The following is a 25,938-nucleotide window of genomic DNA, read 5'->3' as shown; positions in this document are numbered from 1 at the left end:
CAGCAGCGTATTGTAAACTAATTTGTCCTGCAGAAATGCAATGTGAACTTTGATCCGAGTACTGTATGCCCACTGTTTCCTCTTTAATCCACAGATTACTGAGTGATCCTCCATAAGGAGCTCAGGCCCCCAATATGAAACAGTATGGCCTCTGTCCGAGAACTACAGACTTAAGTGGATAGGTCTGTAACTGCACAGATCTTATTACTTCCTTTTGATGAAACAATTCAAATAACAAGCTGTTTTGACATAAATAAGCCACATAAAATCTTACCACATATCCCCATGCTGCTGGGAAGGTGCACATAGTTATGTACATGCATAAACAACATACACCAAATGTAATAGAAAAGTCTGGATAGATCCGATAGGCTCACAATTTAGAGGAGGTATTAGGTCTGTTATGACAAGCTTTAAGTTCAAGGTGTTGTCAGGTATTTTTCAGTTAGCCTATTGCTTTGGTAAAGCTTAATTACTCTTTTAATTATATTAAAAAAATATTGGATTATATAAGAACGATGTGAATTAGGACCAGATATTTTCTGGAAATATTGATATTGCTAATGCTAAAGGTTGCATGGAGGTCATAGCTACCTTTAGTGATATGCACTTGTATGATTGGATAATAAAGGCCTCCGTGCGTTTAATTTCCTCTTGAGTAAATTCAAATCAGGCGTGGTTGTAAGGAAGCTGCAGCAGTTTTTATGGTAGCCTAGGAATCACTGGACACACTGGGTTAACTTTGTGATAAGCTTTTATATAGAGAAAAAAACTCATTTATTCTTGTGAAAGAGAAAAGAATGACTGGCTGCATTGTGCGTTTTTGGGCTGTGGAGTAACCCACCGTGATGTAAAACCTCTCAGTGCTGCAGCCCTATTCACTCATGTCCTTCAGTATTCACACCACGCACCTCACCACCACTGTCAAGACTGCCAAAACAAGATGTGTCATTTCCTTTACCATGAAAATTTCACAATAAAGCCATCAGTGGTCATTTTTTTTCAGTGTGACTGATATAAGATGATTAACTTTAACTTTTAAGTTTTAGATAAGATTATATCCATATATGTGTGTGTGTGTGTGTGTGTGTGTGTGTGTGTGTGTGTGTATATAAGTTGGTTCACATTTGCAAGTTTGTCGTTTTAGTTTAGTTTTGAGCTTCATTTTGTCTATGGAACCGGATGAGCTGAATAGTAAAAACTCCAATAGTTAATGAATTCTTTAACTGAGTAATGTGTATTATATTTATATTTTGTAATCTACTGACGTTTTACCTGCTGCTGTTGATCTGCCTGTTGTTCCAGGTTTAGGACGTGGCTGTGTAATAGAGCCTGTCTGTAGACGATGCAGGTATGTTTAATAAGTATAATAATCCTTGTGTATACCAGATGAGCATGTTTGTACTTATTAGGATTAAAGGAAGTACTCCTCCTCCTGCAAATAAAGGCGCCCCCAAAAAAGGTTCCCATCTAATATGTAACTCAAATTTCTCATGGTTACCCACCCAAAAGAAATCAACATAAACTGAAGCCATTTCACTGGAAAGTACATCCCGTATGTCTTCATAGGTAGGCCAACAAAACAAAAAAATAGCCTAATTTTCCATTTTTTCCCCTGTTACATAGCATTAAAAAAATGCCTTGGTCTTTCACACTTTTATTTTGAAGCTGCAGGTACAGTTCCGGTCTCGTGCTGTGTTTCTCCGTCCGTCTTGACGTCGCTCTCATCAGAGGCTCCTCATCACTGACGCTCCCATCAACCTGCCCGTCTCCCTCCCTGTGACCGTGGAAAAGACCTGCTTTTAAACACCTCTACAGAAAAAAACAAAAATGGCAAGCAGCTTCTCAAGAATCTTATCTTCCAAACGGAAAATCGGGATCCTGTCGATGGTTGGGGGCTCCGTAACGGCTGGATTTCTGCTCCACCGGGAACATGTCAACGCGTCAGTGCCCGTCCGCAGGAGCTACCCCGCCAGGTGAAGTCACCCCTCATAAACACATTGTATGTCAGTATGGTCATTAATTGAGAAGTGCTGATACATTATGATTTAATGTAAATTAAGCCTAGGCTACGTTGTTTGCGCTTTTCAGTAATTTAATGAAAACAGGCGGGGTGTGAAACCGAAAGCAGGGATTTTAATCACGTATTATAAAGAAGTCAAATGTAGCAAAGTCTTTATGGGCCAGTGTGCATCATGTGACGCTGTAGTTGCACTTTCTGCCACTATGTAGATTTTGCTTCAGAGGGTGGCGCACTTCCTGGGGGATTGATTTTAATAGATAGGTGAAGTGATGAGTCCTAAAATGCGTAAGTCCTTGCTGAACAAAACATGTAACCCCAAATTTCCACCAGATTCGTGTGCGGTCCGGCTCCGCTCCGTCACGGCAGACGGAGCAAATAGATCACACTGTAGTCTGTGTTCATCTCCACTGATGCCGCTGCGTCTCAGCTCCGGCAGTCCGGAGGCTTGCGGATGAAAAAAGCTATTTTTGCCGGACGCCGGAGCACTCTGCATAAATTCAGCCGAATTTAACATAGAGCAGGTAGGAAATCGGACAGCGATGCAACATTAAAACACCCGGTTAATTCTCATAATAAAACACTCTGTGTTTATGTCTGATCGTATTTCACATAACGACATCAACAAAACGTCAAAATGAGCGGATCCAGGCCTGGAGTCAACAGGTCAGAGGTTTTCGGAGGTCATTACCGGTAACACGGGCGAAGAGAAGCTAATTATGGAGGTGGAAAACCACAAAATTATGTATGACACCAGACATCCTTTAATAAGCACAACCATATAATGGAAATGGTGAGGAGAAATTTATTGGGTGTGAATCGACATCACTATAATTAATCCACGGGGTGAATGGAGTTATTACTTTTTCTGAGTCTCATAAACTTGTGTTCGTCACAGAGCTTATTTTGGCGATAACCGAAAATCCCATTAAAAAAAACCCTTAAGTTTTTTGCGTAGGGAACCAGTGCGTTGCCTCCTTCCTGGTTGGCCTACAAAAATATGTCATTCCTTCGCCACTCTATTGCCAGCCAAATTAGCCACTCTAATACCCTAAATAACCTTGGCATTTAAACAAGTGCAACCTAATGTATGAATGTAAAACCACTCCTTGCTTTATACTGTCATAACATCCATTTACATAATAGGAATATTAATACTGGATGCCATACGAATCAAAGCAGTTAACAGTCGCTTTAAACGCACCATTTTGATACAACCTTATAGCTCTACAGCTCTTGTTTTGGCGTACACACACCTGCTCCTAAAATACAGACTTTATATGCTATGACATAGATGTTATCAGAAATAATTCTGGCTCATATTAGACAAATAAAAAACAGTTGGTTTGCCTCATAGGTTTTGCTATGTATAGGATGACATACTGATGAATGGGAACAGATAGTCTGGGGTGATGTGTACGTGTACAACTACATGCGGCAGTGTAAGGCAGTGCATAGGTGAAGATAGTTATCTGCTGCTCAGATAGATAAAACCCTGCCAGGTGTGTTGCATAATGATCACACACTGGTCACACCTAGAGAGCACATACAGTTCACCATCAGAGTCTTCACGCTAAAAGCAATCAAATACTCACCTGCTAAATGTTACTAATTATAAAGAGCTGTGGAAGAAGTACTCTGACTTTTTATTGGAGCAAAAGTAGCAAGTCCACTATGAAAAACAATTACAGTTGAAAGTATGGCATTCAAAATGTTACTTAAAGGTCCAGGTGTAAGTTTTAGTGGCATCAAGGGATGAGGATTGCAGATTGTAACTAGCTGAAATTTCTCCTGGTTAGATTTTCTTCTGTGTTCGTTGTTAAGGAGGTTTTCACTGAGAGCTGAATTATCTGCAGAGGTCTCTTCCTCTCCAAAACAGACAGACCAGGTCATTAAAACTGATAAAAATGCTGAATAAAGCAGTCTCATGTTAAAAAAAAAAAATGGTGTTTACAAAGCTGTCAGGCACATTGCAGATGGGCTGCTTGCCCAGCGCCTGCTATGTGTTCTCACCTTTTTTCACGGATAACATAAGAACCCAGTGTTCAGGAGGTTTTTACCAGAAGCCAAATTATCTGCAGAGATCTCTCCCTCTTTTAAACAAGTGCACCACGTAATTTAAACCGATAAAACACAACAAATAAAGCACTTTCCAGTTAAAAATAGGTATTTTTACAGTGCTCTTGTTGCAGAGGGGCTTCTTACCACGGTGTCCGTTCTGGGCCGCTGTAAAAACATGCTGGTGCAACGTGTCAAACTCTGTAGATGAGGACCCGTTCCCTGTGTAGATATAATTGGCTCATTCTGGAGTATCTAGAACAAGTGTTTGTATTTTAGGTCTCTATACACTTAAGAAAACATCCTCACTTTATTATACTCCAGTTTTGCCCATATGTCCCCCTAAATCCTACGCACAGTACCTTTGTCAAAAACTGTAAAGGCAGCATAAGCAATGCCATAAGTAAAGGTCATTAGATCTTAATTTAACACATTATTATTAGTGTTGGGAAGTAACTAGTTAGATGTAATTAATTAACCAAATAAATGTAAATGCAGCCAGTTACAGTTGCTGAGAAAAAATATGTACAGTAAGGAAATTACAGTTTAAAAATCAAAATGATTGTGATTACAAAAGTGGTTACATCTGACTATATTCTTTTTGGTGAAAAGTTTATATTTAGACTATATAACATTATTCTGTTGCTTTGCATCTTTTCACTGCAGGTATTAAGTATTTTCCGCAGCCCATTCCTGAACTTTATTGCTAAATTTAAAGCATTTGTTGCAAAACATGATCACAAAGAAATCAAATGTAATAAGTAACATTAATTTGATCAAGTACTTAAGATAGTTACATTACTTATTACACTATAATAGGTTAACTAGCAATCTGTTACCTGGTACATTTCAAAAGTAACCTTCCCAACACTGTATATATTATACTACATTATCACTGGAATTTTTTATTCTGGATTCATTACTGTCTAAGTGGCATTTAAATGATAAAAGATAATTTTAACAACTCTATACGTTGTTAGGTCGTTTTTGTCTATAACAATTTCTATTTTATATACTGATCACAAGTTTGATGTATAAAATGTTGATCTGAAAAGTAAAGTATAGCTGTCAAATGTCGTGGAGGGAAAAGTGGCCTACAGTGGTTCCCTCTGAAATGCAGTGGAGTAAAAGTGCAAAGTATTATGAAACTGATCAAGAAGCTGAAGTACTGCTTAGAGTTTGTACTTGATGAAATGCACCTAATTACCTTCCTTCACTGACTGTTAAGTTGTTGACATTTGTTTAAAGATTAGTCCTCTGGCACCAATGGTTTATTGGACACACTTCAATTGTATTTCAGTGGTGGGAGTAACCAAACTGCCTTTTATGGCTTCTTCTTATAAAGTCTTGATATAATTAACAGGCATAATGCTAATCATAATATGATGTCATACCCCACATCCTGCCAACCTGATACACCAAACTCCTAATCATCAAAACTAATGTAATGTCAAGGAAAAGATAAGGCTCACAAAAAAATGTAGACTTTATAGTTATGCTGGTGTATCAGAAATATGAAAAGTCAAACAATGATATAGAAGCACCAATATCAGATATGTTACAAGCCTATACAGCATTAGCCCATAGGGGAGGTTTATTTTTGATTTGTAACTGCAGCAGCATTGGTTAAAATAATCCTGTATCTGTAAACTCCATAGTTCCTGGGATATACTGTTGACTGCATTGCTCAGCATGGTACTTCAGCGGTATCCAGCAATAAATTCATCCTTCCTGTCTGATAAGCAGCAGACCCCCAAACAGGCAGCTTGTTGGCTTTGTTAAATCCTGCAATGAAAATAGACACTAAAGCGTATTGTACAATATGCAGATAATATTGATGCACATTCAGTGTGACTATACCTATCTGAATATAGACACATATTTTGTGTTTGCCACCACCTGTGTTTTCCTGGCTCTGAAAACGATGTAATGTGATTCCCCCGTGCCTTAGGAGTTGGGATGCTGACCATAGGCTGCAGCCTTTGTTGCCGCTCTCTCTCATTCCCTGTAATCCTTCAATTGGTGCTATATGATAAAAGCATCAAATGCCCTGAAAAAATATTTTTAAAAACAGAAAAGAAAACATCGTTATAACAGACAGCGTGTTAGCACTGATAATGATAGCCATCTTCTCAGCTCATTTTTGTGGAGGAAGTTTTGCGAAGTTTCACAGTAACTAAAATCTTTATTTATACCCATATTGTCATCAGTAGGGCTTTTTTTCAATATTATATCAACATCGTGATATGAGACTAGATTATTATAGAATCCATACTTACTCTGTACTGCCTCTGCAATTTTGTGTAATACCAAACCCAATTTCATTCCATCTTTGGCTTGAAGGAGGTATTTTGTTTGGATAAAGGCCAGTCTTTGACAGCATTTTTTTTCCGTTCTGGCTTGCCTCAAAGTCTAAATAGGATAATTAATTTAAAGATAGAGATGATTTAATGATTACTTTTTTTGTTAATTCAGCAGCTTTATTTTACATAGACAATATTTTTTTACCCATCAGCACTAAATTAATTGCACTTTTAGCATCTCGTGTGAATTGAAACACTATACAGTCACTGTTTTGCCTGTCAATCAGCCACGTTTCAGCCTTGAGCCATATGATTCTTTCGTCCCTAATGTTAATCATTTAGATTTGATTTTTTATTCACAGTGTCCCAGTGTGTCCTACACTATTGTCCTCATCTATAATTAGTTGGCATATTTTACAGCAGGGTGTCTGATAGCCATAAGGTCACAGGATTAAACCCAGTTACCTGTGTACGTGCCATTCGGAAGTGTCCTTGAGTGAGTCACTTACTCCGAGCCTGCTCCAAGGGCACAGCTCCATGGTTAAGCTGTGTCCACACTACTAAAAGGATTTTTTTTCTCTCTCAAAGATCAATGCAGCAATATATTATCATGAATTTATATTTGTGCAGTGCGGAGTACCCTGACCTGCGCAAACACAACAACTGCATGGCCAGCAACCTGACACCTGCCATCTATGCCAAACTGTGTGATAAGGCCACTCCCAACGGGTACACGCTGGACCAGGCCATCCAGACAGGTGTGGATAACCCTGGGCACCCCTTCATCAAGACTGTTGGCATGGTGGCAGGAGACGAGGAGTCATACGAGGTCAGATATTTTACTTTTCGAAACACACACATTCAAGTTCCTCACTGTTCACAAGAAGATCATATCTCGCTGTATGTGGTTTAAGAGTCATGGCAGTGACCACAGCCTCTTCAGGCCACCAGCTGAAGTTAACAGTAACAAGGACAACATAAATAAAGTCCAGTCTAGAGATAGTTACATTGCAAATAGAAGTACTGCAAAGTAATAGTGGTATTCACATTTCGGTACTAACTCAACCTCCCTTTACTGTCAAGCCAATTTCATCATCGGTGAAAACACTTGAATCATCAAAAACAATTGGGAAATTTGTCTTCTTACAATAAAAAAAATGCATCCACCCATCCTCCCTATCCTGTTTCAGAGGAAGGAGTATTACAGGACAGTAGAGGGAGAATTTTAGGTTAGGACACCTCTTTTGGGATGTCTGAGTGTCTATCTATAGTGAGGGTCTAACTATATCTCCATTTACTCTTGTACTTCCTTTAGAGGCCACAGAAATATTGAAGACTTCTTCCAGTAGTCTGCGTGTTTTCTTAATCTGATGTTAACTATGGATCACAAGCAGGGTTGGAAATGAACTTTTCTGTCTATCTGCCACAGTAGCTGTTCAATCCCAAAATCTAACAGCCAGTCAATAGATTATCATGGTTTTGTTGGCTTGTTGTAAGTGAACCAAATCCAGCAGCCACTTGCATATTTTACCAGCATTTGGCTTTTGGCTGCTTTTAATTTCCAGCCCTGATCACGAATCACCAATCAGTGGGAGTGTGTAGGGAGCAGGTGCAAGTCAAGTCTCGGTAAAATATGTGTTGCAAGTCAGAATTAACACTGAAAGACTTCTTTACAGTTTCCTCCCCTGGTGGTTGTGTTTTAGCTGATACGTCATTTTTGTAGTCTAGCGAATGTCATCATACAGTATCTCTAAAATGTAATGCAATGTGTGATTCGTCAGTACTCCCTGCTTTTTACATGCATGGGTGTTTTTTTGTTTTTGGTCATATGGGTGTGGTATTACTGGTGCTGGCAACCACAGAAGTGCAGGGAGTGATCAGTGTGTAGTAAGAGTTGTGATAGTGCAGCTTGGAAATGTACAGATTTATAACTGGACTTTATAGTAATACAGACCAGCCTCCAGACCACTCCATGCTATTGTCATCAAAGTCATTCAAGCAATGGTAATTTTAGGGAAATTTTTGATACACACGTCTCTTAAAGCTATAAACCATCAGAGACACATACTCTTTCCATGACATACATTAATGAGGTGAATCCAATTAAAAGTCCTCATCCATCGCTTAACTGTTCTTTACGATTATCAAGTCAACAAAATGTAGATTAACAGATTAACATATTTTTAAACTTTAGTATGCTGTATATGAGATATACCCTGTTTAAAAGCTATAATAAAGCATAAGATTAGGATGGAAAGGTGCATTGATAGCATTATACCAAAAAAAAAAAAGACCTCTGTAAAGCATCTTTGTCAAACTGAGATAGAAATCACTGTATTTTGAGGTAGTTTTTGATTGGCTAACAGTCTTGTGGTCCAGAAACAGCCTCTGACTTCATGGATGTGGACAATGTCAGATGTCTAATATTAAGTTTAGATTGCAGCGCACAAATTATTAATGCATAAAAACTTTTTTTTTTTTTAATTGTTAAAATTTTGGTCTTTTCCAGGTATTTGCAGACCTGCTGGACCCCATCATCAAAGAGAGGCACAACGGCTACGACCCCCGCACCATGAAGCACCCCACCGACCTCGATGCCAGTAAGGTAATAGTCTCACTGACAATGCAGGGCATCTTTTTTTCAGAGATCTCAAATCAGGATTTCAAAGATAAATGTAGAAATACTTCCCTGCCTGCTTTTGTTTCAGATCCAGTCTGGCAACTTTGATCCGCGTTACGTGCTGTCATCCAGAGTGAGAACAGGCCGCAGTATCAGAGGGCTGAGCCTGCCCCCCGCCTGCACCCGGGCAGAGCGTAGGGAGGTTGAGAGGGTGGTGGTGGATGCCCTCGCCGGCCTGAAGGACGACCTAGCCGGGAGGTACTACAGTCTTACCCACATGACAGATCAGGAGCAGCAACAGCTCATCGATGTGAGTGATGCAGCGACGCTGCTGTTTGCACATGAAGATTTTATACATTACTGAGGTACCACTTTCACTTGCAGTGCTAATGCAACAGTTTTGCAGAGAAATAGTTTGAGGAGGAAAAGAGGGGTGCAGTGGCATATAACAGTTGCAGAATTAATGTTTTTCAGCTAGAATAAAGGAAAGACAGGTAACACTTATGAAGGGGGTCACAAAATTCCTACTCAGTATGCAGTGTAAAAGAAAGACAAAAAACTGGCATATTGCTATGTTTGGTTATGTTCCAAACATGGGTATTTTACCTTGTGTGGCTGAGAGCTTGGTTTTTGTTTTTGTATAAACAGAATCTCATCACAGAAGCAGATTCCCTTAAAGTACAAGTTTAATCTCATTCAGAGCTAAAATTTTAGTAAAATATAAAATACCAGTTAACTATTTATTATTATTGCAAAACTGTCATATAAATTGCAATATCCATCTCACAATGAGTCTTTTTAATAGTGTAGCAGCATTGGTTATACACAATGTGTCAGCAGACCTGCTAGAACACTTTTGGATCTGAAAACACTCACAGCAACAACATGCAAAGTGCTTAGTGTGCTGATGTGATCACCAATGAGGTTCCTTATGTAGAAACATACTGTACTGCACTCATAGTAAGGTCATGGAGCATACTGTGGATGTGGAAATGCTACAGTTTCCAGAAGAAAAAAAAAACAAAAAACAAAATAAGGAGCAGACAATTCTATCACATGCAATCAAAATGGATGTGGGTTGAGCCTGCCATGGCATTTTTCCTGCCCACAATGAGAGAGATTAACCAGATTATTGAATTCTCAAGTCTCACACCCGCGTTTCTGTCTCACTATGGCAGTACTGTCCAAGCTGGCCACTGTTGGTACTTTGAGTATAAAATGTTTGTTCTCTGTATTTACAAAAGGACCACTTCCTGTTTGACAAGCCTGTGTCACCCCTCCTGACCTGTGCAGGCATGGCTCGTGACTGGCCCGATGCCCGTGGTATCTGGTAAGTGATTAAAGCTGATCATATAAACTTCTTTATTCAAGGAAAGACAGGTTTCTATTATTTGCATTATAATGCACTGGATTACCAGTAAACATAGTAGATTTTAGGCATACAACATTAAGTTATTTGTGACCTCTTTGTGATGGGTGATTTAGCCACTTTCAGAAATCTTTTTGAATTCTGTAACTTCAACAAATTAGTAGCTGCTATTGTTATGTTATTTACTTTTTTATATTATTGAAATAACTGAGGCTGTCTTGTTCACTGTATTTTAGAGATGGTGACTTTAAGTGTAAATAGATTTCCTGTGTCTTTTACTGGGTTGTTTATTAAATTGGGACCATCAGAGGAGAAGGAGATACAGCATGTGTGTCATTATATGAATAGTAAGATACACATTAAATCTCCCTTTAATGCTGCTGAGCAAGAGCATTAAGAAATTAAAAAAGTGGAGGTCCCAGGATTGACCCTTGTGGAACTACTCAAAAAGGTTTTGTTTCAACATATGTTAAATTTCAAAAGGAATTACAGGAACTCCTATCCTGTAAGTAAAAACAGGAGGAAACAGAACCCAACAGACCAACCAAATCTAGAAATCTCTGAATTACAAAATACAATTAAGAGGGAATGGGAAAAAGACCTAGGGTGAGAAATAGCAGAGGACATTTGGGACAAGGGCCTAAGATATGTGAATAGATGTTCCCAGAATTCTAGACACTGTTTGATCCAGTTTAAAACTTAACACAGATTACATTATTTACGGGTTAATACATAAATCTTCCAAGAAATGTCACCGATTTGTGAAAAATGTAACCAGGCAGATGCAGATTTACTGCATAGTTATGTACTATGCCCCAAGCTTGAGGAATTCTGGGCTGCAATTTTTTCATTTTATTCAGATGTTTTTAAGGTTAAAATAAGCCCAGATCCACTTTTAGTTATATGGGGTGCATCAGAAAACTGTAAAAATCTGCACAGCACCACCTCCATTTCTATGGCCTCCTTTGCGCCAAGAAACGAATTCTTTTGCTCTGGAAAAAGAAAGACGTACCAACTTTCAAAGCCTGGATAACAAAACTGACTGACACCCTCCACTTGGAAAGGATTCGATATACCCTCAATGACAGATCAGAAGAATTTGAAAGGATTTGGAATCATGTGATCTCATACATAGAAAGGACGGATGGTTCAGATGCACTGTCTGTACATAGCTTCTTTCAGACCTAAGAAGCACTACCCCGGGGTTGGGATCGGGGTTGATAGGGGGTTGGTGGCGGGTTTTTTGGGGGGTTTTCTATTGGATATCAAAATGAAGCCATATATCCTTTATATGGAATCATACATTAACACTGTAAGGTTGCTTCACAATAAAGATATTTGAAATCGAATTACAAAATACAAATGTTTTCGTGTTGTTTGTTTTTTTGTTAGTTTGTTCAGTAAAAGTGAGCGTGCTTATGAGAGGCAGGGAAATGACATGCCTCCTTAAAGAGTGACCATTTGGCTTAGAATGAGATATCAATAAATAAACTAGCAAGGAAAGAAATTCTAATTTCAGTGGGCTGCACAGAGCTGGTGGAAGACTCTATCTTCTGTATTATTTCATTTATTGGAGGAGAAATTACACAGTGAACTCTTACAGTGTATAGCAGTGCTTCGATCTGAATTTGAGGACAGACCTTTTAAAAAAGATGTAACATTATTGTAAACAGACTCACTGATTTCAGTTCTTTGTTGTTATTATAGTGTGTTTGATCAACTTGTGGGTTTGTTTTGCAATATTTATGTTCAGCCCTTCATCAGATTCTCTTTGGCATCCTTTTTCTATATCATTTCTCTAAGGTGCTGTTCATATAACTGTTACTGTATGTTTTGACAGGACATGGTCAGTAATGTGAGACGCGGGGTATTTGCTGCAATTCTTTAACAGTGGGTGACAGTGGTATAGTGGGTTAACAGTGAGTAGTGATAAGTTTTGGGGGATAATTCTGAGATTGGTTAGATCTTTTAGGATTTGTATGAACCTTTTCCTGCACTGCTGAAACCTGACAACAGAACAGTAAACATCCCTCTGTCCCAAATCAAGACAGTCTTTTGTTGAATTGTTTAGTTTTCATATTTAACTCGTCAGCAAATAAAATACTAAAAAAGGGGCTATTATCTCCAGTTTTACATGTGTTTTATGAACTTTCCGATTACTTTGTAGCTGGCACCAGTAATATCATTTCCCTGTTGCTGAGCTGTGGTGGTGGTGTATTAGCAATGCAGACAATGCTCCCTCAGCCCTGAGTTTTAGCTTGTACCCAGGAATAGCCAAATGCAGCGCGTCAGCCAGCCAAAATCAATCACCAGCCTCCCTCCTGTCTTCGTCTGCCAGCTGTATCAGCCTCTCCTCTCCTTAATAATTCACCTTCGCTTCATCCCTCTATCTTCTCCTCTGTCAGGTCCACAGGCAGCTTTCCTTTCCCTCTCTGGCTCATTCCCCGCCTCTCTCCTTTCATTTTTTAACCTCCCATATGTCATGTTCTGCTTAATCTCATTTATGCTTATCACCCCCTACCCTTCCATACTCATTTTTTTGTTTCACTCCTCCTTCGTGCTCTTTTTCCCTAGCTATTCAAGTATCCTGCACTTGTCTAATCCCTTCTCTCTCTTCATCTCCCCAACCTGCTGCCTCCGTAACATATCCATTACCTTATTAAATCTAACAATATTAAGGAGGTCAGTGTGGACAAAAAGTCTTTGTAAAGGCTGGCAGTGGCTATGTGCAGTTTAAAAAATGTCATGTGAAAAAAGTTTGACAGTTTGCTTTGAGACTGGTGGTAGGAGGGATCATTGCGTCATCAAGATCCAGTGGATACTGCCTCTGGGGAGCATGAATGTGCTCATTTTAATTTTCATTTTAATTATAATATGTGTAAGCCGAGATATTAGCCCAACTGTGGCACTTGAGGGAAAGTCAGAAGGTATCAAAATCTTAATAATTAATATACTGACATGAATATTTACAACAAAATTCACTACAATTTAGATGTTTGTTTTTGCAGTATCTTGTTTTTATCTTTATTGAAGTATATTTATGTTTACTTAGGTCTCTGCCCCTTAAAGGTATACTTTGCAGATTTTCAATCAGCTTTGTGTCAAAAAAGTAGTATTAAAAAGCATTTGTGTCCTTCTACTGCGGAGACGGCCTAGTTTTAAGTGAGGTCCCTCTTTATATCGGTTCAATATTACTTAAACTCTAATGGGACTTAGAATAAAGGTTATATGAGTTTTTTGTGTGGGTGACAAGAGAATTCCTGTTTTTTTTTCTTTTTTCAAGAACAAAGATATAGGGGGCATTATGACAGAAGGCCTACTACAGCACTTAATAAATTACAGATAATTTACCTTAATTATCAGAACAGACAGCAAAAATCTTGTAATGTAAGCGTTCTTTCTCAGTCTTAGTAGGAAAGTCAGTCTTTCCATGTCATGATTTTCTGTGATGATTTCAAGCCAGTTATCTACTGTAGGCGGGTCAGCTTGAAGCCAATTATAAGTGATTGCTTTTTTTGTGCTGCAGTTATGAAAATTTTCAATAGATATCGTTCATGTCATGTTATTCCTTCTGGCAGGTTGCCCAAGTAAAGTGTCAGACAAGTGAACTGCTTTACCTACTAAGGGCACAACATTAAACAGTCAGGGATTTTGTTTTAAAGATTTATACTCTGAAGACCATGAAAGTTTGTACCATTTAATCCAAAAATTACTGAAATTTTTCAATCTGAACACTCTTGTAGGACCAATTGATAGACAAATGAACACTGACACCAGCATCCATAGAGCCCCACTGCTAGTGTGGCCAAAGATAGGAGTGTCAATACAACGCTTTCTGCACACTTACACAAATATTGATTTGTTTAAAGTATTTTCAGAAATTAAACCATCAGAGAAAAGCCTTTCTTGTAAGCTTTTCTCTCTATAACTGACAAAGGGATCCTCATGAGTCGTGATGTTTCCATCCAACATATTTTAGTTTGAGCTGAGTTTTATCCGATGTCTTAAATCAGAAACCCAACGCCGTATGCGGACAGTGCAGCCTTGCAGACCAATCGGAGAAACACAACAGTCATTGACCTGTGGCAGCATTATCCTCAATGATCGATGGTTAATGGCCATCTCTCAGCTGACCAATATCGTAATGCTCTTTAAGTAGAGAAAACCCAACAACAATTTCTATTAATTAACTTATCCTCTACACTCTACAATTAGGCTTCCAAAAAATAATTAGACATACTGATTAAATCTAGGGAAAAAAAGGATTCAAATTTTAATTAATGTATTATCTGTGGATAAGAAAGGAATATCAGCTCCGTGTTTAAGTATACTAGTTACTGCATCAGAATAAATCACTCTCCCTGGGTGCTGCATCATCCCTCCACTCCTCAGTGATAGCTATGATGGTGCAAACGCAGAGGACAAATAACCCTAACCCCACGGGGATCAATACTGTATAACTCGATATAACTTTTCTCTGTGTGTAGGCACAACAATGAGAAGACATTCCTGATTTGGATCAATGAGGAGGATCACACCAGGGTCATCTCCATGGAGAAGGGAGGGAACATGAAGAGAGTCTTTGAGAGGTTCTGCAGAGGCCTCAAGGAGGTGAAGCTGCTGTTGTGTGGATTGTTTATGTATTGGATTGAGGAAGAGGATACTTAACGTTGAAAGATTTTTCACTCAGCACCATGTTTTCAGTGCATTGCAGGATCTCACATAAACAAGGACTACACCAAAATACCACCAACCAGTTTGATATGCACAGAAGCACATACACTTGTTTAGTTATTTTACAGCAGTGTGCTGTCAGTTGTGTATGATTTAACCAAGTAACTGGACCATAATGGGCCATTGTGTACTTGGGCACAGCATCTTGAAGTTAGCAGCTGGAACAGACCTTGTCATCAGATGGCTGTAGGGGTTCAAACAGCCAAAAGGGAGGCCACTATTATAGTGTAAAAGCATCTAGTGTATGCTTGCAAGAGCCAAAAAAAACCTGCTCAAACTAGTCTTTGCCTTGCCACAAAAATAAAGACTAAAGACCAAACATGGTAGTGCAAAAATAAATTATTTATCTAAGTGGTCCAAGTTCCCCATTAAAACAAGAGCAAAGGACAAGCAATGCAACATCTGGCACTGCACTGTTGGATGACTAAACACCTCAGCGCTACATTAGTGTCAGTTAAACTATGTACTAACGCTGTGCCAGTGTTTGTGTCAGTCCATTTCCACCAGAGTTCATTCAACAGCCCTAAAAGTCCACAGTTCTCCATTCTTTACTTGTTTGCTGTGTGTGAACACCATGTACACATTCATCAAACATACCAAAGGTCAGAGATAATATGAATGAAACACACACTCATTTTGTTGCAACTGATTCTCTCCCTGTCTAAGGTGGAGCATCTGATCCAGGAGAGAGGCTGGGAGTTTATGTGGAATGAGAGGCTTGGTTACGTCCTCACCTGCCCCTCTAACCTGGGCACAGGTCTCAGGGCTGGGGTACACGTCAAACTGCCCCTGCTGAGCAAGGTAAGACAATAATTGGAAAATATAGAAAATAATCTAATGCTCATAGTGCAGTAGATAACATACATACATTTGAATGTTATCAGCCCATTAAGTGGCTGTTACCAGTTGTTATAGGGAGCTTAGGTTAGTGGTAGTATGGACCACATCCCCATACAGACTTTGTATCTCTTTTTTACTGACCTTCTCCTTTACTCCCGTCAGAATAATTGTGCCCACACTAAGTCACTGCTTTATTTTAACTCAAATCATGATGTTTCACATTATTAACCATGTATTAGGATGTGTTAGATATGGACCTTTTGGCCTACTGGTAGTTATTATGATGGTAGTGATGACAACTGATACTGGAACATTTTATGGGCTGATAACAGTCAAAATAGGTGGTAGATAATGGGGGATCTTTTGTGTTATTGTATTTGTGTCACCCATTAAATAATAGAGCGTCTACATGGCCTTTAAAAAATAAAGTATTAAATTAGAAAAGTTTAAACCTTCAGAAAGCATAAAATGATCTCAATGTTTGCTCTTTAGTATTTTCTCCAGAAAAGATGAGAATGGGGGAAGCAGCAGAGTTAGTTCTGTTTTCTCTTGTTTTAAAATATGATTTGCTTATTTTGGACCCACATGCACGTCAGCTACAATTTTTCTACTGGGCACGGCTCTTATAAAATCCTAAATAGTTAGTTTTTCATTGTGTCTTTCATACTACTCTTAGAAAATGATACAATGCAACCGTTTATTCTGCCAAATAACATTTTTCAGAACTTTTACTGGTTATATTTACCTAGAAATACGATGTTTATAATATTCTTATTTATTAAATGTTTGTGGCTGTGAACTCAAAATGTCTGAATGAAAAAAAAGTAAATTAATATTGCATATTGATTAATATGGGGATTGAAGTGCTTTTAAACTGTGAAGAATAACTTCTGTACCCAACCCCAAGGATGCTCGCTTCAGTAAGATCCTGGACAACCTGCGTCTGCAGAAGCGAGGAACTGGCGGCGTGGACACGGCTGCTGTGGGCGGTGTGTTTGACATCTCCAACCTGGACCGCCTGGGACTGTCTGAGGTAGGGAAACCTTTGTAAAAAATGCAAGGATGGAACCTGAGTGAGGACAAAGGGTGTAAGTAATTCTCTGCCGTAAATCGACACTGCAAAGCATTCATCTGCTGCTTTTCTTTCCTGGAGCTGCTCTTTAACTGACAGTACATGCCTATGGTTGTCCCTTGGGCGTGAATGTGTGGAGACATATCAGTCATAATCAGGGCTTGGCAGGAACATTGCAAGCTTGCGCAGTAAATCCTCCTTATACAAACAAAGATTTAATATGAATATTTATTGCATGGTAGTGTTAGCAGTATATCACAGTGACACTTACAGCCAGATTTTGTCTGTTACATGGTGCCAAGCAGACCGAGAGAGGAGAGGAGAGGAGAGGAGAGGAGAGGAGAGGAGAGGAGAGGAGAGGAGAGTTCTTGTCCAGGCTGCACATGTAGTTTGTCTTTGTTATGTCCTTGTCTCATGCTGTCATGCCTGACAGAGTCATACAGTACAATAGAGCTGTTCTCTTTTGTTGCTGTGAGCGTTCTATTATACCTATTTTATTCTGATTACATGCAGAGTGGTGATAGCTCTCCTCACTGTGTCTAGATGGAGCACAGTGAACAAATTAGCGCTTAATTTGGTGCAGATAAAGAATCATTCATCTCATTTTATTACTCTTACGTAATGTGGAGATGTGGAGACAGTGGCTCTGTGCAAAAAATGTCCAGGATGTTGACATAAAGAGGTTGAAGGTTGGAGGGGAAGTGGAGCAGTGCAGCAGTATGACTCCAAATTTCACTTGTGTTTTTTTTTTTGTTGTTGTTGTTGTGTTTTTTGAGAGCGTGGGGTGCTCACTGCTGCCTGGTCCTCCATCATACTGACTGATGACCACTCAGGAGAGGAGCACTCTGAAGGTCTAGAGAGTCTAAGAGTCTACAAGTGAAGAGATGGAGGAATAGGCAGAGCAGGGACAGCTGGAGCAAAGTGCAGGAGGACAATAAATGAAAGGTTTCCAGTATCCTGGATGTGTAAAACAAAAATCTCGATTTCTGTTCAAACTTAGGGAAAGAACTCATCAGTCTTTTAAAATATCCTCATGATTAACTAAATATTTACCTTAAATTAAATGTTGCAGTATACATGCTCCTCAGAAGAAAAATCCCCTACAACTTATTTCAGGCCGTTTGTTTCTAAAATGTGGTATTGTTGTCCTTACACACATTAACATTGCGACTGCATCCTTGTTGCGTTATCTGAATAGTATCTAAATCTGGATGTGAAAAACATGCTAGTTGAAGACATGAGAAATAAAAAAATCCCAGTTGATGCTTTCTGTATCCCAAACTGTGCAACTACAGCTTATAAACTATCTTACAGATGTTGTTGTAGCTGAGAGCAGCAGTCTGTTTTGGAGGTGGGCTGTACTGCTCAAGATAGTTTGGATAAGGCATTCCTCCTCAGGTTATCGCCCTCGAATTGATAATGTCTCACAGTTTGGTGAAGGGTGCAGACTGCTTGTGTTAATGTAGTGGTTGTGATGAACATACAGTGTAAGTGAAGGGCTTGCAGATGTCAGGGCTACAGACTGCTCTGTGTCTGTTGTTACTGACGGTCACCATTTTTGAAGAGAGCTCTGCTACTTTTACTCTTAAAGAGATAGTGTGCATCATTTGAAGTGGGGTTCTATGAGGTACTTTTCCATAGTCGTTGTAGTACATTACGTCAGCAGTACAGTCAAGGAAGCTTGGGAATGCATTGCTGTGGATGGCAGCAGCAGCAAAACATATTTAAGCCATCTAAGTGTAGTCTGAATTCAGACTATTTTCATAGCGTTAGCTAGCCACCAGCGATTTCTGACAGGGACCTGAAGTCGTTATATTGATCTCTTCAGGCCAGACTGCATTGAGAAAACAGTAGTTTAACATCACTGAACACAGGAGATGCCTGCTTACCGCTGCCTCAATTAGTTTGTAAGTTACTGTGTGACCTTAATGTTTCAAAGGTAAGGCAAGTTTATTTCTAAAGCACATTTAAGTGACAAGGTGAATTCAAAGTGCTTTACATAAAAATCAAAAGCATTGCGACGAAGTGCAAAACATTATAAAAGGACATTTAAATGTAGTTATAGACTATAAGAGCTAGAGAATAGAAAACAAGCTGAAAATAATAAAGCCGGGTATCAAATACAAAAATAAAAATTACAGTGCAGTGTAAGAAATGAATAAATAATCGATTTAATAAAAAGCAGCGGTAAAGAAAAGCCTTCCGCCTTGATTCAAAAGAAGCGAGAGTTGCAGCTCACTGGAGTCTGTTCCAGGTATGTGGTGTCCTTGACTCTGGGGACACAAAGCAGACCTGTTCCAGCAGATCCGAGAGGTCTGGATGGTTCATAATGTAGCACTGTGTTAGTTTGGATTCGCTAAAGTCACAAAATAACCCAAACTAACTGATTGAGGCAGCGGTAGACCAGCAGCAGCTTTCACATTCAACTAAAATGACTGTTTTTCTCCGTAGAATTGGGTGACTTTGATAAGAGTATAGATGTGAACTGAAGCCATTAATGGCTTCTCTGTCAGAAAGGTCTGTCTGTGATAAGGTAAAGCAGCGACATATTCTCAGTGCAGCAAACACTTAAACTGATACTGATTTTTGTAGGGGGCTTTGTTTTTAGGTGCTAAAATCCATTTTGCTGTTGTCTTTGTCCACAGCAGTACATCGCTTAGCTATCGCATGATACTCCAGCCCGCTCCCGCAATCCAAGGCGTGCGAACAGACAACTAATGCAGCTAGTTCATTGACCTTAGTATCTCATACAACCCCACTTCAAAAGATCAAAACTATCCCTTTAACAAGGGCTAAAAAATGGTTTTGGGAACTAAAAATATAATAGATCCAGTCGTGTTTTGGGATACGTTAAATTTTCTTCTTTTTTTTTTTTCTTTTTTTTGTAAAAATTTGTGTCGGATCATTTTCTCATGCAGAAATGGATAAATTAACTAAAATGTCATGTGCCCTTCCCTCAGGTCCAGCTGGTGCAGACAGTGGTTGATGGCGTCAACTACCTAATCGAGTGTGAGAAGAGACTGGAAAGAGGTCAGGACATCAAGGTGCCCCCACCTGTCAAGTATTTTAAGTAGACACAGATCCCTGACCCTACCCCACAAACCTTTGGGCACACACACATGCACAAACCCACCCACCCCCCCCCCCCATTCGCCCCATGCCCATAGATATTATAGTATAATCTACTGTATATATATTATACGCGGCTATCTGACTAAACCAAACCAGAGTCCCACAATACTGCAATGGGCTTTACTGTGATTCGGATGATTTTCAAGGGTTTTATATCAAACTCAAATTCTAACCTTGCTCTAAAATGGCAGCAAACATTAATGAAGGATGCACAAACTGTTGTAACGGAGTAAAGATGGCTGCCAGTATGCCCGTCTGCATGTCCAAACAGTATCTATGGCTCTGCTCCCAAAACCCTCCTCAGCCCACCAAACCTGGCTTTACCTCACCTCATCCCCCTCCTGCCGCACGTCCTATACTCAGCCTGTCTTTTCCTGTCATTCCTGTGTGTTGGCTGCTCATCCTTAATATCTGGTGCTTTTATAGCCCATCCATTTGTGCTTTACTTTCCATCGTGGATCGTGTGTACACAGTTTATTTTCACCATTTTGAGTGGATTTGAATGTAGATTAACAGGGTTGAAGATTTGTATGTCTGATGACACACGGGTGTCAAAATGTAATGTTATAACACACTGGCCGGGCTGGGTTCTGTACTGTAAGCTACTGAAGCAATATCATTCCAGCTCTTCATGAATGTCACAGTGTCATTTCTTTTAATAAAGACATCATCTATTTAACAGTAGCTTCTCTGCCTGCCTCTCATTTGTTGACAGAGCGTTGCATTTTTTTAGTTTCCACATGAACCAGGCGTCACTCTTTGATATCCAAGACGATTTTGCTGCAGCCCGAAGTCCAAGCTTTAGGTAACTATGGTGACCGAGCTTGAGGAGCGTGATTATGATCACCGTGGTTGAAGAGTGTCATGTTGCAATGTTCAGTCAGAGAGATAACAAAACTGTGTTATGCTTGGAAGGCTTGTGTTCTGGGTTTTGTTTTCACACAGATCAAAGAACCTTAAATCTGGGAGATGTCACATTTTCTTGACTTAATTAAAAGTTTCAGGACCCTCATTTATACTGCAAAGACAGACCTCTTGTCAACAAGTCCCATAAAAAGACCAAAACCTACAATGATTTTGAGAGAGAGAGGAGACTGGAGCGCTGCTGGTGTCCCTCAAACCACCGGTGCTCATGGAAAGGAAAAATGTCCAAAATAAGAGGAAAACTTTTGGCCAAAAAAAAGAGAAAATGGCACAAAAAAATCCAAGTCCAGGCACTCAAGTAGGTTTGAAAAATGTAAAAGGCCTTTAATTTAATGGGCTAAATTCATTAAAATTACACCAACGCGTATCGGCTTGCGCCTTCTTCAGGGTGCACCCTTTCAAACCTACTTGAGTGCCTGGACTTGGATTTTTTTGTGCCATTTTCTCTTTTTTTTTGGCCAAAAGTTTTCCTCTTATTCCTACAATGATTTTATCCTGGATCACCAAAGCCTAATATATATCTTATTCTGGTTATAGCTTCTGATATGTGACAGTGTGCTGCTTTTCTTTTTTTAAAAAAAAAAAAATATGTCAGTATATTGACTAGATTAAGGTTTTAGACTGCCATTCTGAAAAAACAAGCAAATTACCAACATAATCATGGCCAGAGAGAAATTGTGGATGCCATTTTTTCACTATAGTTTAGCATTTTATAGACCAAATAATTAATGAAACGCACAAATCAATAATGAAAACAGTTGTTAGCTTTAGCCTATGTAATTATTTCGCCTTTAATGAAAATTTAAGTTTATATTTGTGACCCATTTTTGAAAAGATTTATGTGTTATGTAAGAACCAGTGTTCTTGGGCTGAATGTCCCAAGCTGAATTGTACAGAAATGGAAGATCTGACAACAAAATTATAGAGTATCAATAGACTAATCACTTTAGCTCCATGATGAATTACTAAAAAATCTAAATTTAAATGCGTAGTATGGTGCAAACTATTGTTAAATGATATGCATTTATATAACAGTTTTACTCATTTTACCGTTTTACTTATTTTTACCTATTATTGGTACTCAGCTGCACTTTCTAGCTCTCTCTTCTTGCTAATGTTTGCTACAGTCATTCTGCTCTTCTCTCCTACTACCTAAGACAAGAAGAGTCATTGTTGTCATGTTATAGCCTTGTTAGGTTTGACTTTTGATACAAATGTGTAATTGTAGGCCCTCAATGACAGTTTTCTCTGTGCTATTGAAAATGGTAATTAATATCAATATTTTTTAACGTATTGTTTTAAAGTTGGAAAATCCAGAATTGTGACACCACCCATGCAAACACCCAGTATGCAACCACAGCAGGAAATATGCTCAATAAATTGTGTCTCATCTGCAGTCAAGCATGAATATGAACCTCAGTATGTCACTGTCTTGTTGTTTAAAAGCGAGTCCAAAGCCGTCAGTGTTTTCTCTGCAGAGCAGGGAGTATGTAACAACTGCTTTGTACCATTGTGGATGAATAGATTTTTATTGTCTCCACTGATGAAATAGGCAACAGTTTTTTCCAGTGTTTTGGTCCGGACGCTGACATGAACAAGGCGTTCAGTGTTCTGAGGAGACACAGCTGAGACGTCAAGTGTTGGCTGTTGTGAGGAATCTGTTTCTCTCTCTTCACGGATTTGGAGGAAGGTTCTGATGTCCTGAATACATCCTCCTCCTCCTCCCTCCCTCCTTATGTATCTCAGTACACAGTACTCGGAGCATGTCACCAGCATAATGCTGCAGACCTCTTCTCTCCTCCTACTTGTTCCAGATATGGCTGAGGAGCAAGCAGGTTGCCGTGGCAACCACTTCGCAGAGGCAATGGGGGCTCCGATTTGTGAGTGAAGGGGCTTTGTGAGGAAAACGGAAAACAAATCTCTACAGTGTAGATGAGCACTGCAGAGAGCACAGCCACAAAAAAACAGATTCTACGGATAAAATGTTGGTAGCATCATGATGACGATACTGGGGGAGAAAGTGATTAAATGTTGATAAAATGCTTTTACAGTATTTCGTGCAGTGTGTAATAAGATGCCAGTGGATGACCAATCAGTGCCCTTGAAACAGCACTGATGTTTCACAAAATGCTGTTTAGTGCAACACTGTTCGCAGCTCCACTAGCATTAACAGTCAGCCCCCTCCCCCAAAAAAGAAAAAACTCAAGCAGATCCTCTCACCTCATTTGGTCCCTAAATTATCTAATTCTGCCATTCCCATCACAGCTGTGAGTTTACAGTAAACGGTGGCTGGTCTGGAAGAAAGACAGCTCTGCTTTGAAAGGATTAGCACGGCTCACCAGTCGACACAGAGATGAGGAGACTTTCTGAGGTGTCTCTGAAAGAAACGGGTCTTTTTAGGAAGCAAGGTTTAGAATAATGGAAAGCAGAATACTTTACCCTCTTACACATGTTTTTTTAAATGTATAAGCTTTATTTAAGTTGAGAGTAAATCAGTGCATAGATGATCATTTAAACTTGGACTTAACACAGGGCCTGCAGGATGTGTTTTTCTGGCAAAAGTGTCATATACAAATAATACATACTGAATGCAAAATTATACATAATAATTAAATTAAATTTATTTTAAAGACTTCACATTGCTATCGTCAAATATGATATTACTGTACTTTTGATGTGCACCATTTTTTGAGCGAGAAGTTCTGATCTGTCTCTCTTCCTCTCATCTGCATAAGTGAAAAGCAGCGTTTATGACTGACATCTTATTCATTATGTTCTAGATACCTAAAATAAGATCATACAGCTCTTTGAACATCGGCAGATGTTCTGTGCTTTTAAAAAAATGTGGCAGAACAGAAACATTTTGAGTTTGTGAGTGAATCTTAAAGATCTCCGGATATTATCCCTCCTAATTTTGTGACTTTATGTCTCTTTGATTTTCAAGATCTTACTAGTTTGTAACTGTCTTTTTCAAACATGACCAAGAAATTTGAAGTTACGTTGGTACATGAACATTTGAATTGCTTTAAAATTCACACTTTCATTGGAGGAATATGAATCTAGTGAAAAGGTCATGAAGGCCTAAGCTCGAAAGGACATATTGCTGACAGATGACAGACAACAGAAAGCAGGTAACAGAAAGGGATGTATTGAATTTTGCAGCATCAGGCTTGTTCCTCCTGCTTTTGAACACCTAATTGGGCATCAGAATAGCATGTTAATCTACAGGTTGTGATAGTAATTGTTTTAATTGTATAATATATCTGGAGTACAACACTTGGGGGAAAAAATATAGAACTACAAATTATTCAAAAGTCTATAAGGGAAACCATTAAAGTACAACTTCATTGGCATTTACACTGTCTCAGGTGTTGTATGACTCTTAATATAACAGTGATGGACTTTAATGTTTTAAAAATAACTAATCTATCTGGAAGTTATTTAAATCATGTGCCTCAGTCTGTATACCAGTGATAAAGGAACACACTGTGCTGTCAGAGATCTCCCTCTAGTGTAGAAATAATATAACTGCATAACTTCATCAAGAAGGAAAATTGTTTGGCATATTCTGAATGTGGTTGTGTTACGAAGCCTGTTATTGGCTTTATGTCTTCAATATTAAGAAATAAGAATGCAATATGCAGGAGGGCCTTTGGGATTAAGTCAGACAAGCGATTTTAGCCATTGAACCACATATTGTTTAGGAGAGTCAGAGATTTCCAAGCAGACATTAAAGTATGTTTGCTGACACCTGTTGATGCATCACTGTACTGATGTTTGCACATTTTGCCCTCCAGAATATCTGAAATTAGTTGCATCCACACAGGCAATGCAGCCTACATTAGTTTTACATTAGGGCCAATTTATTTTGACTGCACATAGATGCCAGATGCTTGATCATGCTAAAATGGAAATCTCATGCATTGGATTGCTCATGTTGCCATCCACATAAAACTTGAGAAGATCAGACATATGGTCATAGGGTCAACAAATACATTCAATAAGATGTGGGCCCCATCAAGACTTGTTGAATATTGTTATATGTATAACAGTATGTATGATGTAAAAGATAACAAGAAACCCTAAATATTCAATTCAACTTTTCACAGGCTTAACCTCTTTTCTCTGGGTGGGATGTGGTGTCATGGAATATTTCATACATACAACTTTAAATGGCTGCATTGGCGTGTTTTCTTTTAAAAAATGTCAAAATTACATCATTTATCATAGCCAGAAAGTGTCAAATAAAAAAATATTGTTGGATTTTCAAATTTTCTACAGCCCTTGAACATATTAGGCATATGTGAGAAGAATGCATCTGTCAGAAGAAAAAAATCTGAGTTTTAATGAGAGATATTTCATCAAAATCCCTTTATTCTGCATGTCCCATTTAGTGTTTTGCCAAAAATAAACTGCTAGCACTAACTAACCTGTATGCAGGACAAGAGTAAAACATAGTTTTGTTTTGATTTTCAATTCCAGGATTTCTTGAAAGTTAAATTCTTCAACATTTAACTTTAAAAAAAAAACGATGGTAAAGTGCGGGTCGGGCAGATAGCCCCAAGTTACTCACATAGGCTCAAGGGAAAACATTTGCAGTTTAGGGGAAGAGTAAAAATAAAAACAAAAGTCACACGCCAGCCACCCCCCTCCTCTTATAAATAAAGAACAGTCCCTAATTTAGGTAACATGGATATTGAATGCGATAGAGGAGTTTTGATTTTGTCGTGTTGTGATTGGTTTAGAGATGATTGTATCTTGTTTGGCCGCATCTGATTGGCTGAAGGAGGCAGAGTGACACGTTGGATGGACCAATAGGAGGCTGCCACACTGTGGTTAGCAGAGGTCCGGCTGTCTGCGTGAACA

The 25,938-nt window shown here is 38.9% G+C and overlaps 1 protein-coding gene across 1 annotated transcript; it reads left to right on the top strand.

Annotated features, from left to right (window-relative positions):
• Positions 1-1,732: 1,732 nt before the first annotated feature.
• ckmt1 (creatine kinase, mitochondrial 1) lies at positions 1,733-20,832 on the top strand. The gene is made up of 9 exons (XM_042496245.1): positions 1,733-1,976; positions 7,012-7,210; positions 8,891-8,986; positions 9,090-9,311; positions 10,246-10,331; positions 14,858-14,981; positions 15,771-15,905; positions 16,852-16,977; positions 19,977-20,832. Exons 1-9 carry the CDS (start codon positions 1,831-1,833, stop codon positions 20,088-20,090), a joined length of 1,248 nt encoding a protein of 415 aa, XP_042352179.1. The 5' UTR covers positions 1,733-1,830; the 3' UTR covers positions 20,091-20,832.
• The last annotated feature ends 5,106 nt before the right edge of the window (positions 20,833-25,938 follow it).

The sequence above is a fragment of the Plectropomus leopardus genome, chromosome 11 (genome assembly GCF_008729295.1).
Source record: "Plectropomus leopardus isolate mb chromosome 11, YSFRI_Pleo_2.0, whole genome shotgun sequence".
NCBI classification, from domain to species: Eukaryota; Metazoa; Chordata; class Actinopteri; order Perciformes; family Serranidae; genus Plectropomus; species Plectropomus leopardus.
The sequence above is the reverse complement of the archived record's forward strand: the minus strand, read 5'-3'. Positions and strand labels throughout refer to the sequence as shown.

What these genes read in the sequence shown, in the direction of transcription:
- ckmt1 (XM_042496245.1), top strand. Translation starts at nt 1,831, where the DNA reads ATGGCAAGCAGCTTCTCAAGAATCTTATCTTCCAAACGGAAAATCGGG. An exon ending in CGCAGGAGCTACCCCGCCAG is followed by an intron (nt 1,977 to 7,011) that starts GTGAAGTCACCC and finishes ATATTTGTGCAG; the next exon opens with TGCGGAGTACCCTGACCTGC. An exon ending in GAGACGAGGAGTCATACGAG is followed by an intron (nt 7,211 to 8,890) that starts GTCAGATATTTT and finishes GGTCTTTTCCAG; the next exon opens with GTATTTGCAGACCTGCTGGA.